Below are 22,358 nucleotides of genomic sequence, written 5' to 3' on the forward strand. Positions count from 1 at the left end.
AACCCACATTCCTAACACTCCTGGTCTTAAGATGGAATGAATGTGCTCTCTCTCTTTCTCTCTCTCTCTCTCTCCACAAACACACACATTCACGCGCACGCACCCCCCGCTCCCCCGCTCCTTCTCTCTCCGGATCCCATGCAGAGGCGCAGATCCGCCACGAGTCCCCACCCTCGCGGGCTTGCCGAAAGCAACACAAGATAACTATCAGCGAGCCCATAATAATCACCTGGAAGAGTGCATCCTTGCTGCAGCGGATCGTGTCAAGAGATTCGCGGGCTATCGTCATCTCAGTCTCTCGTTATCAGTTGTAGATCCTGCTCACTTCTGTGCTTCAGGGACGGGTCAGATATGATACCTTAAGAGATACCTCGGATCCGGTCGTGAATGATAGTTTCTCTTTTGATCGTTTCGTAGTTGCTTACCCAAATGGCAGAGCACGGCTTTGGGAGGAGACGGGGCTCCCCGGGTCGCTGTCGTGCGGTGGCATCTGTTTAAACTTTTAAAGATCAGCACATGTCATCTTCATCAAGACTCATGGAACCCCGAAGCGTATGAAGACGAGAAGTGGCTGCTTCCAATTTCATCAGCTTTGAAAATGACGCCCATAATATGCGAAGGTAGGTCACAGCATTAATTAGATAGGTCTAATTAATCTCTAGATCAAACACGCTACTCGAGATGAAGAGATGCTTGTGTTTACAATAATCGGGCATTGACGCAGGGATTTTATGTGATGTTTACCTACGGTCTTGGCGATATTGGGATTTTGTTGCCAGGTTGTCTGGTTAACTAATATACAATTTTCCTTGATGCTGAAATGTGAATGTGAGCAGGATAAGGTGTGTGTGAGTTTGAGGTGGCAGGTGTAGGCAGGCAGTAGTTGTTTTTGCGTTTTTTTATAAGGGGGGGGGGGGATTAAATCCTCTCGCTCCTGCACTGTGAACTTGGTTTAAGTGATTGACTTCGGATCACATTGACATTAGACCTGAGCTGTGCAGCCTACTCGAAGCCTCTGCATGTATCTGTTGTGAAGTTATCACTAGGGGCCGTACGGGGACTAGCGTATGGAAAATATCTGATTGGCATGATTTCAACGGATCAGCCACACCTGAATGCATGCGCAGCTGGGAGGGTGAGACTCGGGGATGTGTGGGTTTGCTAGTCTGACTCACGACTCCTGAGTGGAAGGAAGCCCGTGTCAGGTGGGCCAAGACCGGGAGCCCATTACAGAGATGTTCACATTTTATTCAGTGACTTTTAGTTATTATTAAATATACTTATGATTCACTGCACTTACATCAGCTGCTTCCGCATATTGCAACCATCTCTCCCTACCTCTGTCCCTGATATTTACCAATCCACATACATAAATGTAGTGTAGTGATCTTTGCCGAATCAGGTATCTTTGGCTCTCTTGCTGTTTTTTAACATAGAGGCACATACATTCAGACACTGATACAGAATGGTAACTGGAGTGATCTTACATGTCACGTCAGACTGACTGTGGGTGGACAAAGACACTAAAACACAAAGGAAATCACACTGGGACATTTACATTTACACTGATTTCACATCGCTAACTAAATATATATGTCACTTGACACTAGACCCTAAGAGGGAAAACACCAACACTCGAAATTAGAACACTAAAGACCAAATTTACAGACATAAACATTCTATGCTACGAACACTGGGAGTACGTCACATAAAAACTGCGACACGGAAGTACAGGCAACCACACATACATCACTCCCACTATACGCCACAGAGTTGACCTTGCTGCTGTGAGTGCCCCAGGGACGCCTCAGACTCTTGCGGAGAGGGCACAGGGGGAGCCGCTGTGCCCTCAGTCCCAGTGTCCCAGTCCCAGTGTCTTCCTCTTCCTCTTTTCACTCCGGGTGAGCAAGGGGCCGGTACGGAGCCAGCCGGTCATGATGGAGGACCACTGTCCTCCTGCGCCCTACCAGCTGGACTCGGTAAACTACATCAGATCATTTAGTTAAGACAGAACACGGCCTGACCCACTGGCTTTAGGTTTCCCAACTCTGCCGAAACACTAAATCCACCAGTGTGCACAACTCTCTCCCGAGTATAAGCACTGTGTAGATTCCTGAACTGCCGTCCGGTATGCCCATAGGACCGGGGCAGATGTCAGTGGCTAGATGTCAGTGGCTGAGGATGGCTAACTGGATCGGCAGAGTTCGGTAAAAATGTTTAACCAGCCCAGCGCTCTGGGGATGTAGTGGCGTAGTCGTAGCTGACCTTACCGATCACGATACCGGTTTGGAAATTCCCCCCTCCCTGGATGGAGTGTCTTGGTGGTGCCGAAGTGGGTCGGTCCCGACCAAGCCATCTGGAGAACTCGTGCACACGGGCAGGCAAGAAGGCACCAGCGGCTGTAGGACGTTGTGCTGGCCTCCAGAAGCTTGCCAGTGTCGATGCGGCAGCCCGTTCTGGATGGTGAAACAGGGTCACTCTGAGTGGAGAGCTTTGGTCTTGGGATCCAGGGCTGAAATGGCTGTCCAGGGCGGTTGCTGGCCCGCCCCCACTCAGGACTGGACCTGGGCGAAGAAAGGATCTTGACCCTGGTCTCGCTGCAGCTGCTCAGGGCCGTCTGGCACGACAGGTTATTGGCAAAAACTCAGCAGCCAGGTGAGTGAGGCGAATGGAGAATGCCCAGGGCCACGGCCAGCACCTCTCTACTGTTGATGCAGGTTCCTCAGCAGCTCTCCAACACCGCAGGGAACTGGTCAGTCTCTCACTGCGGCCACTTTTGTTGGATCAGTGGGTACACTGGCTGTGATGACTACATGGCCCAGGAAAGCTGTCTCTCGCCAGAACAGATGACACTTTTCCAGATGCAGCCGCAAGTCAACTCGGCAGATGGCATGGAAGACCTTTTGCAGATTCACCAGGGCGCTCCGGACGTCAGCTGCATGCACAAGGAGGTCATTGAGGTAAGCCACACAGCGGCCCTGGGGAGAACCAGTCAGGATTCTCCATCATCGAAGGTGGCTGGCCCATTGCAGACCCTGAATTGCAGAGCCCGAACTTGGAACTCCCAAAGCCCCCTGGCCGATGGAGAAGGCGGTCGTCGGGCATGCCTCTGGCGTCAGCTCTGTTTGCCAATAGCCACTTTCGAAGTCGAATGAGCTGAACCAGCTGAACCCAGCGATGTCATCGAAGGTGTCATCGATATGGGGTAAGGGGTAGGAATCTTTGTGGGCGACCTCATTGAAACAACAGTAATCGATGCAAAAAAACACCAGGAGCAATCTTTCTCCCAAGACAGTGGGTTCTACCCACCGGCTACTGCTGGGCTCGATGACGCCCGCCTCCGCCATGTCCTGTATCTTCTGCTCTGCTGCTGTCCGCTTGGTTAGGGGTAGGGGGCAAGAAGGGGTGTTGGACCTGTTAGCCTGCGATGAGGCCAGAAGGGGTGTTGGACCTGTTGGCCTGCGATGAGGCCAGAAGGGGTGTTGGACCTGTTGGCCTGCGATGAGGCCAGAAGGGGTGTTGAACCTGTTGGCCTGCGATGAGGCAAGAAGGGGTGTTGGACCTGTTGGCCTGCGATGAGGCCAGAAGGGGTGTTGGACCTGTTGGCCTGCGATGAGGCAAGAAGGGGTGTTGGACCTGTTGGCCTGCGATGAGGCTTTCCTCCCTCTCATCTGAGCCGTGGTGGTGCGCATCTTCATTCCTGCCCAGCCTGGGGGTTTTGAATTCCTAGTGCCAGGTAGCATGCTGGTCCGGACGAGAGAAATGGTGGACCCCATGTCGACCAACACTTGACATGGAACGCCCTCAGGATGCAGTCTACATAGTCCATGAGCCTGGCCTAGCCGCCCAAGCGGCAGGTGTTCTGGTACGAAGGAGGAAGTGATGGATGAGGGTGACAGTCCTCCCGCTGTGTTGCCCTCCTTCAGCTTAACACTGGCTGAGGAGCAGGATCGTGGGGCACTGGTTCTCGCGCTGGGCAATGGCGTGCAACATGCCCAGCCTCCCCACGGCGGTAGCATCCCTCTGATTGGCTCGGTGCTCGCTGGGCACCCTGATTTAGCTGCTGCAGGGTTTTTGCTGCTGACTGGTGAGTCGCCTCCGTCTCCTCCCCCTCCTCCGTCTCCTCCGTCTCCTCTGTCTCCTCCGTCTCCTCCGTCTCCTCCTCGCCCTTACTCAGCCCAGCTTCTCTCCCGGCCCAGAAGAACACAGCACGTGCTCCAACTGTGAGCCCAGGGCCGCAACCAGAGAGCTAGGGTAGTTTAGGCGGATATGCTCTCTTAACCACTGTGACTGCAAGAAACGAAGCGAAAGCCTGTAGTGAGAGCTACTCTTGTTGGTAGCCCTGGCAAGCGTTAAGGCACACAGACTCTCTCTTTCACTTCTCCAGCAAGTGGTGAGCTTATCCCCGGGTATCATCAGCAAAAACCTGGCGTCTGAAACGACACTGGAGGGCCGGCCAGCTTGCTTGTTTTCCTGGTAGTAGATCCCTTGGAGTACCTTCCTTTCTAATGTAAGCACCACCTTGACCCCAGTTTCTTCTGATGACCAGCCGTTGAAGTTGCCCGCTGCTGCACTGGGACGAGATAAGTCTCCAGTGGTCCCTGTCCGGTGTCCTGGTGCTGAGGGTTTGCTGGTCGGCAGTTGGGGCAGGGTGGGGTGGGGGTGGGGGTGGGGGGGTTCCATGGGCGTTGGCATGCTGGTGTCTGCAGTCCCTGGTGCAGCTCCGGTGCTGGGGATTCACCCTGTTGCGCTGGTCGCGGGGCGCTGGTTCCATCCACCGGTCTCGGCTACCACTCCTTGGCCTGGAACAGTGCTTTGAAGCTGTGGCCCCAGACCTGAAGTCTTCCAGCCATTCTCTCGGCTTCTCGAGCTTCTCTGTGACCAACACCAATATAGCGATCTTTGCAGTGTCAGGTGTCTTTGGCTCTCTAGCTGTTTATTATTATCTGTCAGTCTGCCCCAGGGCAGCTGTGGCTACTGAGGTAGCTTACCAACACCGGTATGACTGTGTATGAATGACTAATGGACTCTGGACTCTGTAAAGCGACTTCGGGTATATAGAGAAGCGCTATATAAGATTGAATTGATTGATTGATTATTAACACAGAGGCACATGCATTCAGACACTGATACTGTGGGTGGGCAAAGACACTAATACACAAGGAAAATCACACTGGGGCATTTACATTTACACTGACTCCACATCGCTAACTAAAAATACACGTAGACATTAAAATAAGAGGGAAACCGCCAAACCAAATGTACAGTACATCAGATAACAAGCTCAGCGCGGATGTACAGGAAGTCAGACATACATGACTCCCGCTACACGCCACAGTACATTTCTTTGAAATGGTACTCATTTGTGTTGAAAATGCATACACATCACATCAGGTATAGTCAGCCAGGCAATGTCTGTCAATGTCATCCCTCATTTTGCTTTAAAAAACAATATCACCTCATCTAGCTAGTAACAGATTGAGGATGTCTGTGGAGAGCAGAGAGCACCTTACAAAGCTCTCATATCTTGAAACTGAAAAGAATATAGCCTTCTATCCACCCACACATAAGCAGCAGAAGCCCACTCAGGAAGCATACATCGGTGCGCGCACATCTCAAACACGACTTACTTGAACTGGGAAAAGAGCAATCCGCATTTAGAGATTGCATCACCTAAACATGTGGTCTCTCTGTGCTGTAATTGGTTTTAGGCAAGATGGTTTGAAAAACAACAGATGGAGAGCGTTGCATGCACGTAGGCTGTCGCATGCAAGTACATACATACATACATACATAGATGAATAGCTACAAAATTATGACATGCAGGGACACAGTCAATTTAACACTGAACAAATGCTCTCCCCAGCTCTCCACAGTCATAATTATACCATATCAGGTCTGTCAAAATAGCTCCAACTTCAAATTCAATCACACTCAAATTCATATTACACACAGTGGCTTGGTGTTCTTAAACAATGCAAAATTCATGCATAATTTAGTGTCTTATTTGCTGGGCACTCACGCTATAAATGACAGCTCTCTTGAAAATGACAAAACTGAAGAAAAAAAAACAAGTGCTCCACCACAGTCATCGGACTGCTGGCAGAGATGACATAAGACAACAGCTGACGTTGGAACAGATCTGCCCCTGATGTGCCCCTTATCTGCCCCACATCTGGCCCTTATCCGCCCCTTATCTGACCCACATCTGGCCCACATCTGGCCCTTATCTGCCCCACATCTGGCCCTTATCTGCCCCACATCTGGCCCTTATCCGCCCCACATCTGCCCCTTATCTGCCCCACATCTGGCCCTGATGTGCCCCTTATCTGCCCCACATCTGGCCCTGATGTGCCCCTTATCTGCCCCACATCTGGCCCCTATCCGCCCCTTATCTGCCCCACATCTGGCCCTTATCCGCCCCTTATCTGCCCCACATCTGGCCCTTATCCGCCCCTTATCTGCCCCACATCTGGCCCTGATGTGCCCCTTATCTGCCCCACATCTGGCCCTTATCCGCCCCTTATCTGCCCCACATCTGGCCCTGATGTGCCCCTTATCTGCCCCACATCTGGCCCTTATCTGTCTCCTATCTGCCCCTTAACATTGGTTAAAGGACAGGTAGGGGTGGGAATACAGGCAAGAGTGTGATGATTTGGGCTTACAAAGACCGAGTAGGGCCCTGCCCATCTTGCCAGATGAGAACAGAAGAGCGAGAGAACCAAGGCTGAATAATTAACAGTAATCCTAGCCAAACGCCTGTGACTGAAAATACATCAAACAATCCACAGCTCAAAGAGAGCAAGTCGAGGCGATGGACAGATAGAACAGGGGGAGGAAGGCGGGAGAAGAGGAAGTATTCCTTCCCCACTGTGGATGGAGGATATTTCTTGCACAACTGTTGTGATCGAGTGTCCTCCATCGGGGAATAATGTGGCTGTGATGTGAACAGAGCGCCCCCAGTGCCTCTCAGCAGCTGTCATGGCGTACTGTACGTCACGTCACGACTCTCAGGACCGCTTCATTTGCTACACTCAGCTGTGGTCCAAGTTACGAGATTTATGAGAGTTAAGGGCTGGGCTCCGCTGCCTGAAGAGATTAGCAGTGGCAGAGGAGGTACAACTGATCCAGGGGAATGAGGGAGGAGTTGATCAGCTCAAATTAAAATCTTTCCAACAGCTGAATGGGCCTGGTGATTATCTTGCACAGATCCTTCAGAACCCATCCAGGCTATCTAGGTCTCTGTCATAGCAATAATGTAGAAGGGTGATTACGTTACGTTCAACATTATGTAAACAGAGTTCAGGTACGAAGCTAATCAAATGCAGTAGCCAAATGCAGTAGCCCAGTGACATGCAGTAGCCCAGTGAAATGCAGTAAACCAACCAAATCTATACATTCCTTTTCAAACCAGGCTGTTAGGTTCCACTCCAGGAACATCAATGATGCATTTTGTCTATTCAACATTTCAAAAAGCATAGGTTGATTTCAAACAGACATTACGCTACTAAACGGTATTTGTAGGAATATGTGTCACTGGGTACCCCATCAAAGTAGGTAGCAGTGAGCACAGAGGGATGTTATCTGGTTTTATTTTACACTATGTTCTGTAATTCTATGGTCTCTGCACAGAGCATGACTATGGGTTAATCAGCTCATACATGGATCTGGCTCTGTCCTGGCCAGTCAAACCAGATCAGAGACAGGCCCCAGTGAAACCAGATCAGAGACAGGCCCCAATCAAACCAGATCAGACACAGGCCCCTGCCTAACTCATCTGCTGTTTGTGTTCTTACATTCCCCAGAAGGCACAGTAGCTTTCCTTGCACCAGCTGTAGTTTTGAAATTCATGAAAAAAATCAAAATAAGACAGGAGGTTACCAAATTATGTTTTTTTTTCTGCAGTTCTGCAGTGTATCCTCCATGTGCTTGCCCTCAGACCTGCTGGGTACTGCTGTTGACTCATACCTCTTGTCTCAATAGTCATCTATTTTGAAAAGGAGCAGTAAAATAAGTATCTTTAGAAGTGGATGAGCTGTGGTGGGTGTTGGATAAACAAGTGGAGGCCGCCTTTCCTCAAAGATATTTTCTTTAACTTTATTACCTATATTCTTACGCAGACAGAAAAACATTAATGGCTAGGACTCAACAACTCAACCTCAAAGCTGAATTGTATTTGGCCGTCAAATTGCTAAAATGCTAGGCTCGCCCTTCGGTGAAGAATTGATTTGATCAGTAGCCTGCCTGTCAAATGTGAAGAAGCCAGAGTTCACTAGCTGAACTTTAACGTTTAAATCTACTTTTGGCCATCTGCTCTAACCTTGATTACTTGTAAGGAAATGACTAAGCGGCTGAAACCGTCCTCTTGCACAATGCTGACTTGTCATACTTCAAAAGAAACAAGCAATTCAAAAACAGTGACAACATTAATATGTATGAAGCACACTCTTCATGGTTCATCAACAAATAAGTTTGTATTTTCCTCAAGGCATTCTTGGGAAATTGTCTCCGAATCTCCTGCTGTTCCAGGCCTCCTTTCCAAACATATCACCCAGAAATGTCTCGGAAAAACTCTGCAGTGTTCATTACGTCCAGATAGATGAGCTCAATATAAAAAAAAGTTGTACTTTCACCCTGAGAACTATAACCACAGCCCGCTAACAATTTTTCATTCTAAACAGAAAACTTATTTTAACATTAGCATTTTAATTTTAGGAATATGGATCCGTTCAGTTTTTTAGTGTGCTTTTAGCGATGTTATTCAGAAGAACATCAACATCTTTCAGTTTGATAGACCTAAACATTTTCCCCGAAAACAGAGTGTTCAGTGATGTTATGAAAATGTTTGCCTGATGTTTACCATCACATTTGAAACGGTTTCCATTTGGTTTATTTGTGCCATAAACAGTTATGGAACATTTGCAGCGGCATTATAAAACGTTCTCACAACAGTGTGTCAAAAACACATCTAACATTTTGAGAACTTCCAGGGAACGTTATATAAATGTTGTTCTCTGTTAGCTGAGACATTGGACAAGTGACAAATCACTGTCCTCAGCCTCTATGGCAGCTGGAGCAGCGGCAGCAGCATCAGTATTTCATGACGCCACCTCTTAGCTGGGGTGTTAATAAATCTACAAGCCAATTGCTGTGCTGATAAGACTGTGTGATGAGAAGCCATTAACTGTGTGGTCGGACAGAGATTAGGATAAATAGCAGACTGTACTCACACACTGAGTGGATGCTTTCATCATTCCACACTCAGGGTTTAATGGATTAACACACTAGAAAGAGACGTGTGTGTGGATATACGTGCGCGCGTGTGTGTGTGTGTGTGTGTGTGTGTGTGTGTGTGTGTGTGTGTGTGTGTGTGTGTGTGTGTGTGTGTGTGTGTATGCCAGTCATTGACACTGGACTGGATGTTGACTGTGTAAATGTGTGTGTGTGTGTGTGTGTGTGTGTGTGTGTGTCTCTCTGTGTGTGTGTGTGTGTGTGTTTGTGTGCGTGTGTTCTTTAATTATAACATATAGCAGACAACGTATTGTGTTTAAGGACCACTGGGGAAATAGCATCTTCAGTCCCTCCAAATCTTCTGTTAGCTCCGGCCCGGGTGTTCACTTCTCAATTCTCCTCACACCTCGAAGCCTCTCCCCCATCCAGGCTCCCCTGAGTCAAAGCAATTCAGAGCAAGCATAGAGCTTCACCCCTCCATAGTCTGTGAGCTGTTTACCGAGTCAGTGTGTGCATGTGAGCCTGCTGTTCCTCTCCGAGCCCCACCATTATACTAATGCCAAAAAGACGCACAGCTCAACACACAGGGAGCTGTGATGCTCGGGGATGTAGCGTTCCATAAAACCAAGTGTCTCACCCTCACACCGGTGTGGAGTGCTTGTGGTCACGCTGTATAATTTCACGACATGATTCCCTTTCGTGAAAAAACAAATGATGCAGAGGCTAGAGAAAGAAAGGTGCACCCGCAGAGGTTTTTAAACTATCGCCTGGACAACATCAACTGAAGAAACGCTTGTGAGAAAAGACATCTTCAGGTTTTTGAGCACACAACAAAGCGATTGTAGCCTCTCATGGGAGGTCGAAATGATGCCCAGTGGAACAAATTGGAAGAATATCATATAAGATGCCCAGCGGAACAAATTGGAAGAATATCATATAGGTAAATAAAGGTATAACGAAGAGCGATAGCAAAGCTGCCCTAATTATTTGTAATATGAAACCTAACCTGTACAGCTGCTGTTGCGGTGTGCATTGCATATTTTTGCGTATTTATCCAATGTTTAATTGACAAATTACAACCAATCCATTATTAATCTGTCACCTGCTATAACGGCGGCAGCTTCTGTGTGCTGCAGGAGAACAGATTGCTACCCTGCTGTTCATTAAAATGATAGCCTGCCAAACTACAATGACTGGATTAGCCTGTACCAACACACAACATGAGAAATAGCTCTCTGAAGCCTGGTATTGATCTGACTGTCAGTGTATTGGTCTCTTTAACAGTTGCACGTCATTATTGATGCATACAAAAATGACAATTTCATGGTTCTCATTCCTTTGATGGTTTTCCACGAGCAGCTGTCCACAAAGGAAGGGGTCCATATTATATTTCTTTATATTTATATTCTATACCAATATTTTTTCATGACAGTTGGATTGACCCTCACAAAACTGTTGACCTGTTATACTGATTTCATTCACTTTTGTTTGTTCACATTAACAATGACGATTCCCTGAAGAAGCTTCACAGAGACAGCTCTAATGTAAACCATTACTAAAAAAAGTTTCACATTTGCTTGTAATATGCTACACATGACATTCACCGCCAGGATTGTGTAGGATTAGTATTTTGTTGTTGTGGTTGTTTTTGTTGTTGTTGTGTTCTGATGTTATTAAGCTTTGAAAACATTATTCACGAATAGCAATGGGCCATTTGTTTTGTGCATCCTCAATATGTACATGCTACATAATCTACACAGCAGTTTACAGGAAATCATACCGCTCGCAATCTTCACTTTCTCCTCAGAAGAGAAAACACTCCCCGAGCGAATTTCACTTCTCCTCTGATGCAATCTGCATCCTCCCCACCCCTCCTCTCTCCCCACCCCTCCCATCTCATCTCATCTCATTCTCAATCTGCATCCTCTCCACCCCTCCCCTCCCCTCCCCATCCCTTCCTAACATCTCATTCTCAAGCAAACTGCTGCACTGATTTTTTTTAGTTTACTTTTGTTTTGTTTTCCCTCATGCTCTCTCCCTTTCTCTCTCTCTCTCTCTCTCTCTCTCTTCCTTTATTCTACCCATTCTTCTCAGTCCCAGTGAGAAGTGGAACAGGCCCAGGCAGCTTTGACAATCTGAGTAGCAAATAAAACCAAATCATTTCTTTCTCCCTTGATGGAGACATTTATCCCTTGATCTCTGTACCGCAGTGATGTGTTGAAATTACCAGATGATCTCCAATTCAACGGTTTATATAAAAAATAGATGTATTACAATCAACCAGGTAGCATTACAGACATAAAAGAAATATAGAACACTAAAAGAGTTTGAGGGTAAAAGACATCCTTAGCAGAGACGAGGTACCCCAGAGAAAAAGGAGAATGAATAAGCGCAAGCAAAGAGAAGAGCAGAGAAGTAAGAGAAGCTATCAAACTATCAAACTAGTGTATCACTTATAGCGCCGAGTCCAAACATTTCACCATTATGGCACGATATCTTACTCCACCAAGCAGAAAAACACACAAACAGAAAACAAATAATTCCCCAAAAACAAGAGGAGAATAATAAACATAAAGCCTGAACTCAAAGAGGACACTGACGCTGAAGAGCACAGGCTAACACTATGAGTGAAACTAAACTAAAGTATCTAATATTATGATAGATGACTGACAATTAATCATAACGTGCTGAAACACCTTCATTCAGCGGTCTAATACACATCCATGAGGAATATGAAGAGTAATACTAGATATTGTGTTATTCTCAGCAAACATGATGACCCAAAACAGGGAACATGCATACAGTCAGAATCAGTAACTCACTGCAATTCCAATTATTTGCCGGGTTAAAACTCACAATAGAGCATTACTTTATTACCAATGATGACATTAACTAAGTCATATTTTCACATCAACAGCCTGCCTTCTCAGAGAGAGAGAGAGAGAGATCGTTGGTGAGTTTGTGTGAGGAAAACAGGGGAACAGGGCAGTCAGTGGATTGGAACGTTGGTAAGAGCAGTGGAAGAGATAGGGGGCCTACACACTGTCAGAGTCATGGAAGTCGAACAAATGGCACTATTTGCAGGGAAATAGTGAGGAAGAAAGAGGTGATAGAATATTCATGACTTGTTGCCCATGCAGTAAACATGACCCTCCTTGGCCTTTTACAAATGCAGTTGCTCTCCTCTAATGCTCTGGATGGCTGGTGAGGCCCCTCCATCTCCCTCGCCTTAATGCTGCCTGATTCTATTTCTATCCGTCTCCTCAGTCCTGCCCATTTATCTAGACCGGTGAGCTGACCCTTTGTGTTTTGGCTTTTTAATGGGAGAAGAGAGAGACGGTGCAGGCTGGCCGACGACGAGAGCGGAGAGCTGAGAGCTGACGGGCTCAGGGTAGAGGGGACAGAAGGGCTCACCGTTCACTTAGAGATGTGTGTGTGTGTGTGTGTGTGGTTCTGTGTGCAAATGAAGAGAGAGAGACGGGGAGAGAGAGCAAAAGAGAAAGGGAGAAAGAGAGAGAAAGAGAGAGAGATGGAAAGAGAGAGAGAGAAAGAGAGGGAGAGAGAGAGATGGAAAGAGAGACAGAGAAAGAGAGAGAGGGATAGAGAGAGGGGAGAGAGAGAGAGAGAGAGAGTGCAATGGAGAGCACACATATATTCTCTGCAGCCAGAGATTCTTCTCTGACTGTTGAGTGTTATCTTCGTTTTTTTATACATCTGATGTTGAGACATTTTTTGTTTTTCTTTTGATTTGATCAATTTAATTAATTTGGTTGTTTTTTACATGAGTGCCTTCAACATCACCACTGTTTTGCATTGTCTTAATCAGAGCACACTGCTTTAGAGAGAGCTCATTGAAAATACTTCACTTCATTTTCAGTTGATAGCCACCATCTTAATCAAGCGCTTGTCACAGGGGCCTGAAGAACTCTCAAAGGATCACATCTCACTCTGAAGCTCTTCTCTCCGGCTTTGAGGATGAGAGGCACGCAAGACACCCAAATATTCAAACATCAAAACTAGTCAAAATCGTTTTTTGTCTGTCTGTCTGCCTGCCTGCCTGCCTGGCTGCCTGCCTGCCTGCCTGCCTGCCTGCCTGTCTGTCTGCCTGACTGCCTGCCTGTCTATCTGTCTGTCTGCCTGCCTGCCTATCTGTCTGTCTGTCTGTCTGTCTGTTTGCTTGTCTGCCTGCCTGTCTGGCTGTCAGTCAGTCCATCATGTAAACACAGCTGCTGATAGACAGAGATAAGTGCTGTTCTCAATATGAGGGCCTATTCTCATGCACCATCATGATGCTCTATTTCCTCCTTCAGTTGAAGGCTAAATTGTGTTTTGTATGGAGAGGATAATTATGTTGAATAACTCTGCACCCAACACAATACAACAATTCTAAGGTTTAATTGGTGTTTTCAGAGGCAAAAGGGATTCACAATTCATTCAAATGGTGCCCAGTCAATGCTTGAGGATGCTGTGTGAAATCCGTAGTGTGAAGAAAGAAAGTGGAGAAGACTTAATAGTGAAGGGTTGTTTTTTTTCTTGGAGCAAACAAGTGGGAGGGAAGGAGGGGATAATGTAAACAGTTCCACCATTGTGTTTGTGGCTCAGAAATTGCAGGTGTGAATTATGCAAGGGAGGAGAAGTCGGAGCCAAGCTTGACGCAGCCCGCGCAGAGCAGAGTGTCAGAGGAAGAGAGGAGGAATAGAGAAGGAGAGAGAGAGAGAGAAAAAAACGTGAGAGGCAGGCCTGAAATACCCCGTGGAAATCCATCAGGCATCCAGCCTCATTGCACAGAAAAAAATGGCATCCGCTCCGGTCCACACTTAAAGGTGACAGGGATGAGGAACTCTCTGAGAATAAGACAACCAAGCATTTGCAAAACAATGAGGTACCTTTTTTTTTTTTTTTTTAAGAAAGGAAGAAAGAAAATAACACAGAGCACACATGCACATGTTCATGGCTCTCACATGCATGGGTTTTAACAGGGTTGCGTGAATCTCCATTCATGCCTGATCTCCTGTTTCTCTGCTGCCTGTACGCCTTAAATGCCATCTGACAGCCCTGTTGAGTCAGGAGGGTCCCCAGGCAGGCTGATCCTCTTCCGCTCCACGCTACGCTCTGCCCTTCATGGCTGATCTGATGCCACACAATTCCACACTTGACCTGAACAATCAGGTTTGCGGTGTACACACGTACATGCTCGAAGCAAGCACACCAATGCTGTGACAAAGCCTATCAAAACACATTGCATTTTCTATTTAGACAGCTTCAAGGTGTCTGTCATAACTAACAAGTGAGGCAGAATGCAGAATTGGCTGTTGGTACAAGTGCCCACAAGGTTTATGTATGTAGCAAGACCCCGCTCTGCTAACAATGCGAGGAGGAAATGACTAATTTCACCACCTCCTCTTTTTGTTCCTACGCCAAGAATAAATAGATCCTTTATGTATCCTGTACAAAGTGAGGACTCCTGGACAGAACCCTTACCAGATATTAGGAAAAAGAAAAGTTTCCTCAAGGTTGAAGATAGATATTTGTTTTACCTAGCCAAGGTTGCTGTAAAGATAAAGGTCCTTTTGAGGGGCTCTACAAACTTGGAAACTGAAGTTGGTCTTCTACATGTATACTATGGGCATATATCAACAATGGAGTTTTCAGGATAATAATTGTATTGTATTGTGTATTGTGTATCTATTCATGCAGATGGCATCTGAAGTTTAATGGTTTCATTCAGATGCATTCAGATTGAGTTAAGTTGCATGTATGTTTTTCCCCCTGCATCTGCAAAGGAGTACTGTCAGGAACTAATTCTGTGCATCGTTGCCCCTTTTTCGGATTCTGCTCCTGTTCTAAGCCCCTGCTATCAGGCTACCCCTGACTCAAACACGCTATCTCTTGACAGATACCGCTCAGCATGCTGCTTCCATAGGATCTCCTTAGTAGGTTCTAAGGAGGGTTCTAATTCCCCTCCTGCTGGCGAGCGTGCCATAGTAGACAGCTGCAGGGAGAACCCTCTCACGGTGCAGCAGGGATGAAAGATGGAGAGATGCAGCAGCCGCATGTGCTGCACTTTGGCATGTCTAGAAAGCATCCATGCAAAAAATAGGTACAGTCTGTGATCCCTCTTGTCAGAACGCTGGCTAGAGAAAAATAGGTTTCACGCTGTGACAGTGTGGACAAAATTAGTTTTGAATGAATGACTAACAGATGATCTAGAATACATTCCCTAAAAAGGTAGATTTAGAAAAATGCAGACAAGAAATCAATTTACATGAGGCATGCACTGCTGCAGAAAGTAGACAGCATCATTTTGACAAGAGGCCCAGAAGTCACCAACCAGCTGGGACCTCTTATATATTTTGGGGCTGTACTGCTACTTCGAGTCGTTTTTTTAATTTGGATTACCACTTGATGTTAATTCCTTGTTTGGAGTTGGGATGTTACGCCACAGCAGTTTTGCTGCAGATGTCGGTGGCGACATGTCACTTGCACAGCGGGCCAATAAACCCTTGTAGCATACTAATGCACCAAGCGCAGCAGACCAGGTAGGAGAGGAACTGATGAGTGACAAGCTGTGTTGTGAGTGCTGGCACTCTCAAGCCTTTGTAGCTTGTGATTTTCTCTCCTCTCTCTCTCTCTCTCTCTCTCTGTCTCTCTCTCTCTCCCTTTTCTTTCACTTTCACTCTCTCTCACCCTCTTATTTTCAGCAGCGTAATCGACAGCTGCCAAATCCTCCTTTATCAGTGGTGTGTTGCTGCGGTCAGCTTTTAGTCCCCCTATCTGCTGGATTGAGTGTACTAAAAATCCACATTTCCCATCGACTGCATCTCCTGCATTATTCACTGGGCAGATAAAACAGCCTAAAAGGAGGAAGGAGGAAATACGACGAGGAGACGGTTTGCTGAGATGCTGGACTTGCCCCTCGGAATGTAGGAAAAAGTGCCGGGGATCAATAAATGGGCCTTGACCAAGAGGGCTCTTATCAGGGTGATTAGCTTGCCCGAGTAGCCTGTGGTCTGGAACCTGGGCTGGGAGCTCACAGGAAGTTCTCAGGCCAGTGTGGCTTATCGTGGCAGTTAATGTGGAAGGGCTGTCTTCGCACCGGGGGCTTAGTGCACCCAGGCATGCCCCATGGGGAGCAGGTCTTAAATAATGCAACGTGTGCCCCCCCCCCCCCCACCGCCCCCACACCCCCTCCCTCCTCCATCCTCCTGAAGCAGGGCTATGAAAGACCTGCCTGACAAAAGCCTCTTACAGGAGTCAAACCAGGCTACGCCGTCCTGGAAGGGGTGTACACGACCAGGAGGAAAATTCAGTTCCGCGATTCACAACATGGAGCTTCGAGGGGCAAAAGAAAATAGTCTTTGCCTTCCGAAAGTGTTTGTATACTTTAAAACATAAGAAGACAAAAAAGGGATGGGTAGGCTTTAGTCACAAATTGGCGTGTGAATCATTGAAGTCGTGCATGAAATAACTAGAATCATCTGCAGTATTATACTTTGTACACTTTCATCATGAGAGTTTCCTAATTTATGTCATTAAATGTAAACTACAGTCCATCACAAAATGAATTGTTTTAGGGGAGCTCCATGCAGTTTGAATCACCATACCTAAAGCTTGAAGGGTTAGGTGTCCAACAACAGAGCCAGAAAGCAGAGATCCCTCGGCATAGACTGTATCAGCAAATCAGGCTCCAACCATTTAGGAGACATTTAGGAGCAGCACCTCATACAATGAGATTGGAAGCCCTATTTGGGAAAACAGTCTTCAGAGTTCTGTTGGAAAGAACAAAAGGGTTCCTTTGGTAGGGGTATATTTCTCAGTAAGGTCATCTGCTGCCAGGGGTTGTTGCACATTGTGGGAAATCATAACTCTGTGTTCATTAGCACGCCATTAATGAATGTGGTAATGAGAATAAAACCCATACACTCCCACGTGAATCTCATATTTGATTTCAATTAGAGAGTGCAGCGATCTGGAACAAGAGTGAAAAATCGTATAACTTTTCGTATCTACTTTTTTCCTCTATAGGGAAGTAAACATGCTTAAAATCTACTGCAGTACCTTCTAAAGTCACTGTAGTCTCTGTGCAATTTCCGTTTGGGCAGGTACCGTCCCCTGGTGTATATTTTCCCATTTATCTGGGGCATGCAGGAATAAGGAATAAAGGTCACAGATTGGGATTATAAAAATAGAACCCTTAGTCACCCTATTGTCTCCTCCTCTGTGTCTCTGTGTTGGTAAAAGTGTCCCTGCTCTCTGGCAGAGAAAGGGCCCGTTTCAGCAAGAGTTTATGATACACACATTCAAGTGTGTTAGGGAGGTGTGGCAACAACAATTCAACTTTGGACACACAAATTAACACATTACAAATTATATATGGGATCAGACCTTTGTGCGGTCAATTCCTATACTGTTTGTAATATGCTTTGTGGTCTGATCAATAAACACATTATAAAAAAGATTATTATATATGGAAACCCAGTAATAATGATTTTATTCGGTCCGTACCCATGTCTCACACGACTCTTTATTCTCTCTCCTCTTCTGTTGCAGTCAGTGGATCCATCGTCTTGCTCTTCTGGCTGGCGGGCGGGGTCCAGGTCGATGGGTGCCCAGTGAAGTGCAGCTGCTACAGGGAGCCGCGCCTTACCATGGCCTGCCAGCAGCGGGGTCTCGCCGCCGTGCCCACCGAGATCCCAGGCCACGTCCAGCGCATCTTCCTCCAGATCAACAAGCTGACGGAGGTCCGCTCCACCGCCTTCAGCCTGTGCAGGAACCTCACCGTTCTCTGGCTCTACTCCAACAACATCAGGCACATCGAGGCCGGAGCCTTTTACGGTCTGGAGCGCCTCGAGGAACTGGATATCGGAGATAACGGCGACCTGCGGAGCATCAGCTCCACTGCCTTCAGCGGCTTGTCCACGCTCCAGACCTTGCACCTGCACCGCTGTGGGCTGTCGGAGCTCCCATACGGCGTCTTTATGGGTCTGTCTTCCCTTCAGTATCTTTACCTCCAGGACAACAACCTCTTAGCTATACATGAAGACACCTTCCTGGATCTGGCCAATTTAGCTGTGTTGCACCTGCACAATAACAAGATCAAGACCGTGTCGGACTACATGTTCCGCGGGCTGTTGAGCCTAGATAGCTTGCTCTTGCACCAGAATCGTGTTAGTGTGGTGCACCGACAGGCCTTCCATGACCTAGGCAGGCTAGCCACTCTCTTCCTGTTTCACAACAACCTGACAGCGCTGAGCGGGGAAACCATGGAGCCGCTCGCGTCTCTCCGGTACTTGCGTCTCAACGGGAACCAGTGGATCTGCGATTGCCGGGCCAAAACGCTCTGGGACTGGTTCAAGACCTTCAAGGGGTCAAGCTCAGAGCTCGAGTGTCACGTCCCCGAGCGCCTTTTTGGAAAAGATCTGAAAAGGTTAAAGAGCGGCGACCTGGAGGGGTGTTATGACAGCCATCGGCACACGTGGACCAGCTTGTTGAACAGCAGAAGCAGTCGGTACGGGAGACTCTTTAGCACAGAGAGTCCACTGGGGGCAGTGATTCCCACATGCTGCCTCACAAACACGGACAAGTCCTCAATCCTCTCCGACAAGGGGCTCCCAGATCTTTCCTCCTACAACAGCCAACAGATCACAAAGACCCCCTTGAAGGAGAAAGAAAACATTTCTAAAACGAAGGGCCTGGAACCAGGCATCTCAAAGAACGGCACTCATAAAATAAGCCCGGGGGATTCGTCTGGGACGTTGAATCACCCCCAGGGCAAACACAAGCGTGACTTCACTAAGGAACAGAACTCAGATAACCCACTACAGAAAAAGTGTTCACAGAATCTCAAGCCAGAAGGCGGGTGTCTCATAGATAGTGGATCGACTATCAATGTTGTTGAAACTATGCTGCTTCTGGTAGTCTGGTTATTTTGGTCATTGTGATCATTTATTTTATGATATTATACACAATTAAAGACTCAGAGAGAGAGAATGAGAGAGAGAGAAAGAGAGTGAGAGAGAGATAGAGAGAGAGAGAGAGAGAGAGAGAGAGAGAGAGAGAGAGAGAGAGAGAAGGTGGCAGGGAGTACTTTTACCAGGATAGAGCTGAGTGTTGATGTTTTTATCTACAGTGTCAGCTGTAGTGTTTATCCATCCAGTGGTTTAGTGCTGTATCTACGTGTTCTTCTTCAGCACTGAGGGAAGGGTCGGGATTCTGAAGCTTAACCTGCCGTAACGTAACACTTCCAGTCCCTCTCAGCTCATCTCAAGGTCACATGACACACCTTGAGTACTGGGAATATTTCAACATCTACTTGGCTACCCCAAAGATTAGAGGCTATGATTTACTAAACCCTTTATGGTGTATGAGCCAGAGGGAGACAACACTACCACTTGGGGGGCAAACACTCACTTTATTTTTATGAAAGCTAATGTATCTCTGGAGTATATTTCTGCATAATACCAACTTGATCCGGTAGCATTGTGATTTCTACAGTCTTCTAAGGACACCTCCTGTTGGGACATTCCAAGTCAAATTAACCAATTTTTTTTCTGGTGGAAGATGAGAGATTATGATCTGAATGATGACAGATTGTGATTTGATATGAATTCCATGTATTAGGCCCATGGGGGAGTTATTTATTAAGTTACAGACACTTTTATGTTGTGCACCTATAATTTTGCTAATAGGGACAGATTTATACTTGGTCTACAAGGTTCTGGTCAGTGCGGCAGGATCTGTGTCAGATACAGCCCTTCAAAAACAGAAAATCTGCTATCATGCAGAAATATACTGCAGAGATACATTTTGCTTTTAGTAAAATGTAGTGAGCTTTGGCTCATACACTGTTAGACCATAAAAATGTTCTAGCAAGTGCAAAACCAATTACATGATTCCTGACTACTCACACAGAGATTGTCTTGCACCAATAAATAGTATGTGTTTAGTGTTGGTTTTGCATGGGCTGAACAGTTCTGAACCTTACAAAAGCCTTAAGTAAATCAGGACCAGAACAATAGTTTTATGCATATTTTGCTACCATGTCAGAGTTATTTTATTGACACGTGTACTTATATGTACATATATGCTTATTGTAATCGTTGATGTAAGCATCACATTGTGGTTATAGATACAGGTTAAAAATGCAGTCACCTGTATGTACATGCTATGTTGTCATTTTACCTGTACATAACGTGAATATAAATGTATCATACATTTTGTTTTCTTACAAAAGAAATTAAATGAAAATGACAGCTGACAGAATTGCTCGTTAAATGCTATTTTCAGTGAACATCAAATAAAGAGCAAAAAGTGCTAGAACATGGAATATGGAGAAGGCAATGTGGAGGGCACCTAAAGGTCTCATCTTATATTCATGTTGCGTCATAATGAATATCACACTTGTATTTGACTGCTGTGTGTTCTGCCGTACAGTGCAAAGCTCAGACAGCCTTATTATGCATCAACGAACCAGTCAACCTGATTTTCACACACTGTGAATCCTCTCGGACCTTTGAGAAGTGTGTTGTATGTAGGCAGGCAGCGAGAACAACACTTTGAAACTGTCGATTAAACATCACTGGCCAATAAGCCAATAAGAAACAGATTTTCCCCGAAACACCATTTCCATACCGTATGTGCCACCAGGTGTACACAGAGGCCATCTAGTGGTGAGAATCGGGACATTTTGTTTTCTCGTTTCAGTTCTCCATTCAGTTATTCCTAATATACATGACCTTGGATTGGACTATTTTATTTTATAATTATATCTATTTGACAACACATATAGTGTACAGACATCCAGTTTCATAACAAGCTGAGTGTTGATATCCTGACAACCCGCAAGCACATACAAGAACGCGTAAGCACACATACTGTAGGTTTTTTGCCTGGGTGATCTGCCTTATCAAATCTCACATCTCTCCCAAGGGCCTTCTTTCATTGATGGAGCCTTGTTGCTTTTCATTTCATTCATAGCAGAAGCTCATCTTTTATTCTGATAGGTTGCATTTGTTTGTGCTTGTGTTTGGTGGGTGGAGGGGGGGGCACGGATAGTCTGATCGAAATTCAGGAGTTGTCTGGAGCCATCTGGCATTCTTGCTATTTTTATGTTTTGACGGTATTTTGAAATGCTTGGATGAAGCAGGTTTATATGTCTGAATGTTATGCAAACGAACTCATCTTGTGCCTACGGACCCATGAAGGGACAATGCCAGGTCGATGAGTGGACGCAGATGGGTAGCTTTAGAAACCGTAGACCGTTTGCCTTTGTAGGGTAGGGAAAGCGAAGGTCGAACAAAGGCTGAGAAGTTCTGTACAAATGGCATAGCATAGCAAAAGAAACAACAAGCATTTCACCTAGGGAAAACTGAGTTGTTTAGCTCGTCTGTTGGCATGCCCTAAGTATACAAGCCATTGCAATTGTTGATGCACTAACTCATCCACTATGACTGTCAGCCAGACTTTGCAAAACTGTTCAATGAATAATGTTATTTCTCAACAATAGCTAAAATATGAGATTTCCCAAATTTCTTTCATCGGTATTGATACAGAGATTAAGTATTGGTATTTAAAATAATGTTCACAATTTTTCCACATCTTGGAACCTCTTGTAAAGAATAAGTACTAAATTGATGTTGTTTTTGAAAATTGCAAGACTGTAGGTGAATGGTTCAACCAACCGCACAAAACAAAGGTGCTACATCTCTTTACACATAACAGATATGCACTACAACATCATGATAGAGCAACCCTTTAGCCATCAGGTGACAGCCAATACAGTACAGCTGAAAATCAGTGTCTTACCAAATCTGAGGAATAATTTATGCTTGTGTTGTTGATGTCAATTCAGATGCAAATCAAAATATCAAAAATGCTAATCACGTTGGCTTTTCAAATTACTCATAAAATGAAAGGAGAGATACAGCCAATCCCCTTGAAGCCGTTTATAATGCCAGAGTACAGCAGAGAATTATTTTCTGACATATCTTCTCATCACTTACAGCAACTCTGCATGTCATTTCAGAAGCTAGGCTCATCACTTTGAATGTTAGTGCCCCAAATGACCACAAGATGTTTTGGCTTTGTGTATTAAGTCTAAGGGGGACCATGCATTGATAAGGGGCTGC

General features: G+C 46.0%; 1 protein-coding gene across 1 annotated transcript; it reads left to right on the forward strand.

Moving 5' to 3' along the window:
- Nucleotides 1-55: 55 nt before the first annotated feature.
- LOC105899873 (reticulon-4 receptor-like) lies at nucleotides 56-20,550 on the forward strand. The gene is made up of 2 exons (XM_031565233.2): nucleotides 56-620; nucleotides 17,782-20,550. Exons 1-2 carry the CDS (start codon nucleotides 599-601, stop codon nucleotides 19,170-19,172), a joined length of 1,413 nt encoding a protein of 470 aa, XP_031421093.1. The 5' UTR covers nucleotides 56-598; the 3' UTR covers nucleotides 19,173-20,550.
- Nucleotides 20,551-22,358: the final 1,808 nt, after the last annotated feature.

This window comes from Clupea harengus, chromosome 1, assembly GCF_900700415.2.
Source record: "Clupea harengus chromosome 1, Ch_v2.0.2, whole genome shotgun sequence".
Lineage (NCBI taxonomy): Eukaryota > Metazoa > Chordata > Actinopteri > Clupeiformes > Clupeidae > Clupea > Clupea harengus.

Coding starts and splice junctions, on each gene's coding strand:
- LOC105899873 (XM_031565233.2), top strand. CDS start 599: ATGACGCCCATAATATGCGAAG. Junction 621..17,781: donor GACGCCCATAATATGCGAAG/GTAGGTCACAGC, acceptor CTTCTGTTGCAG/TCAGTGGATCCATCGTCTTG.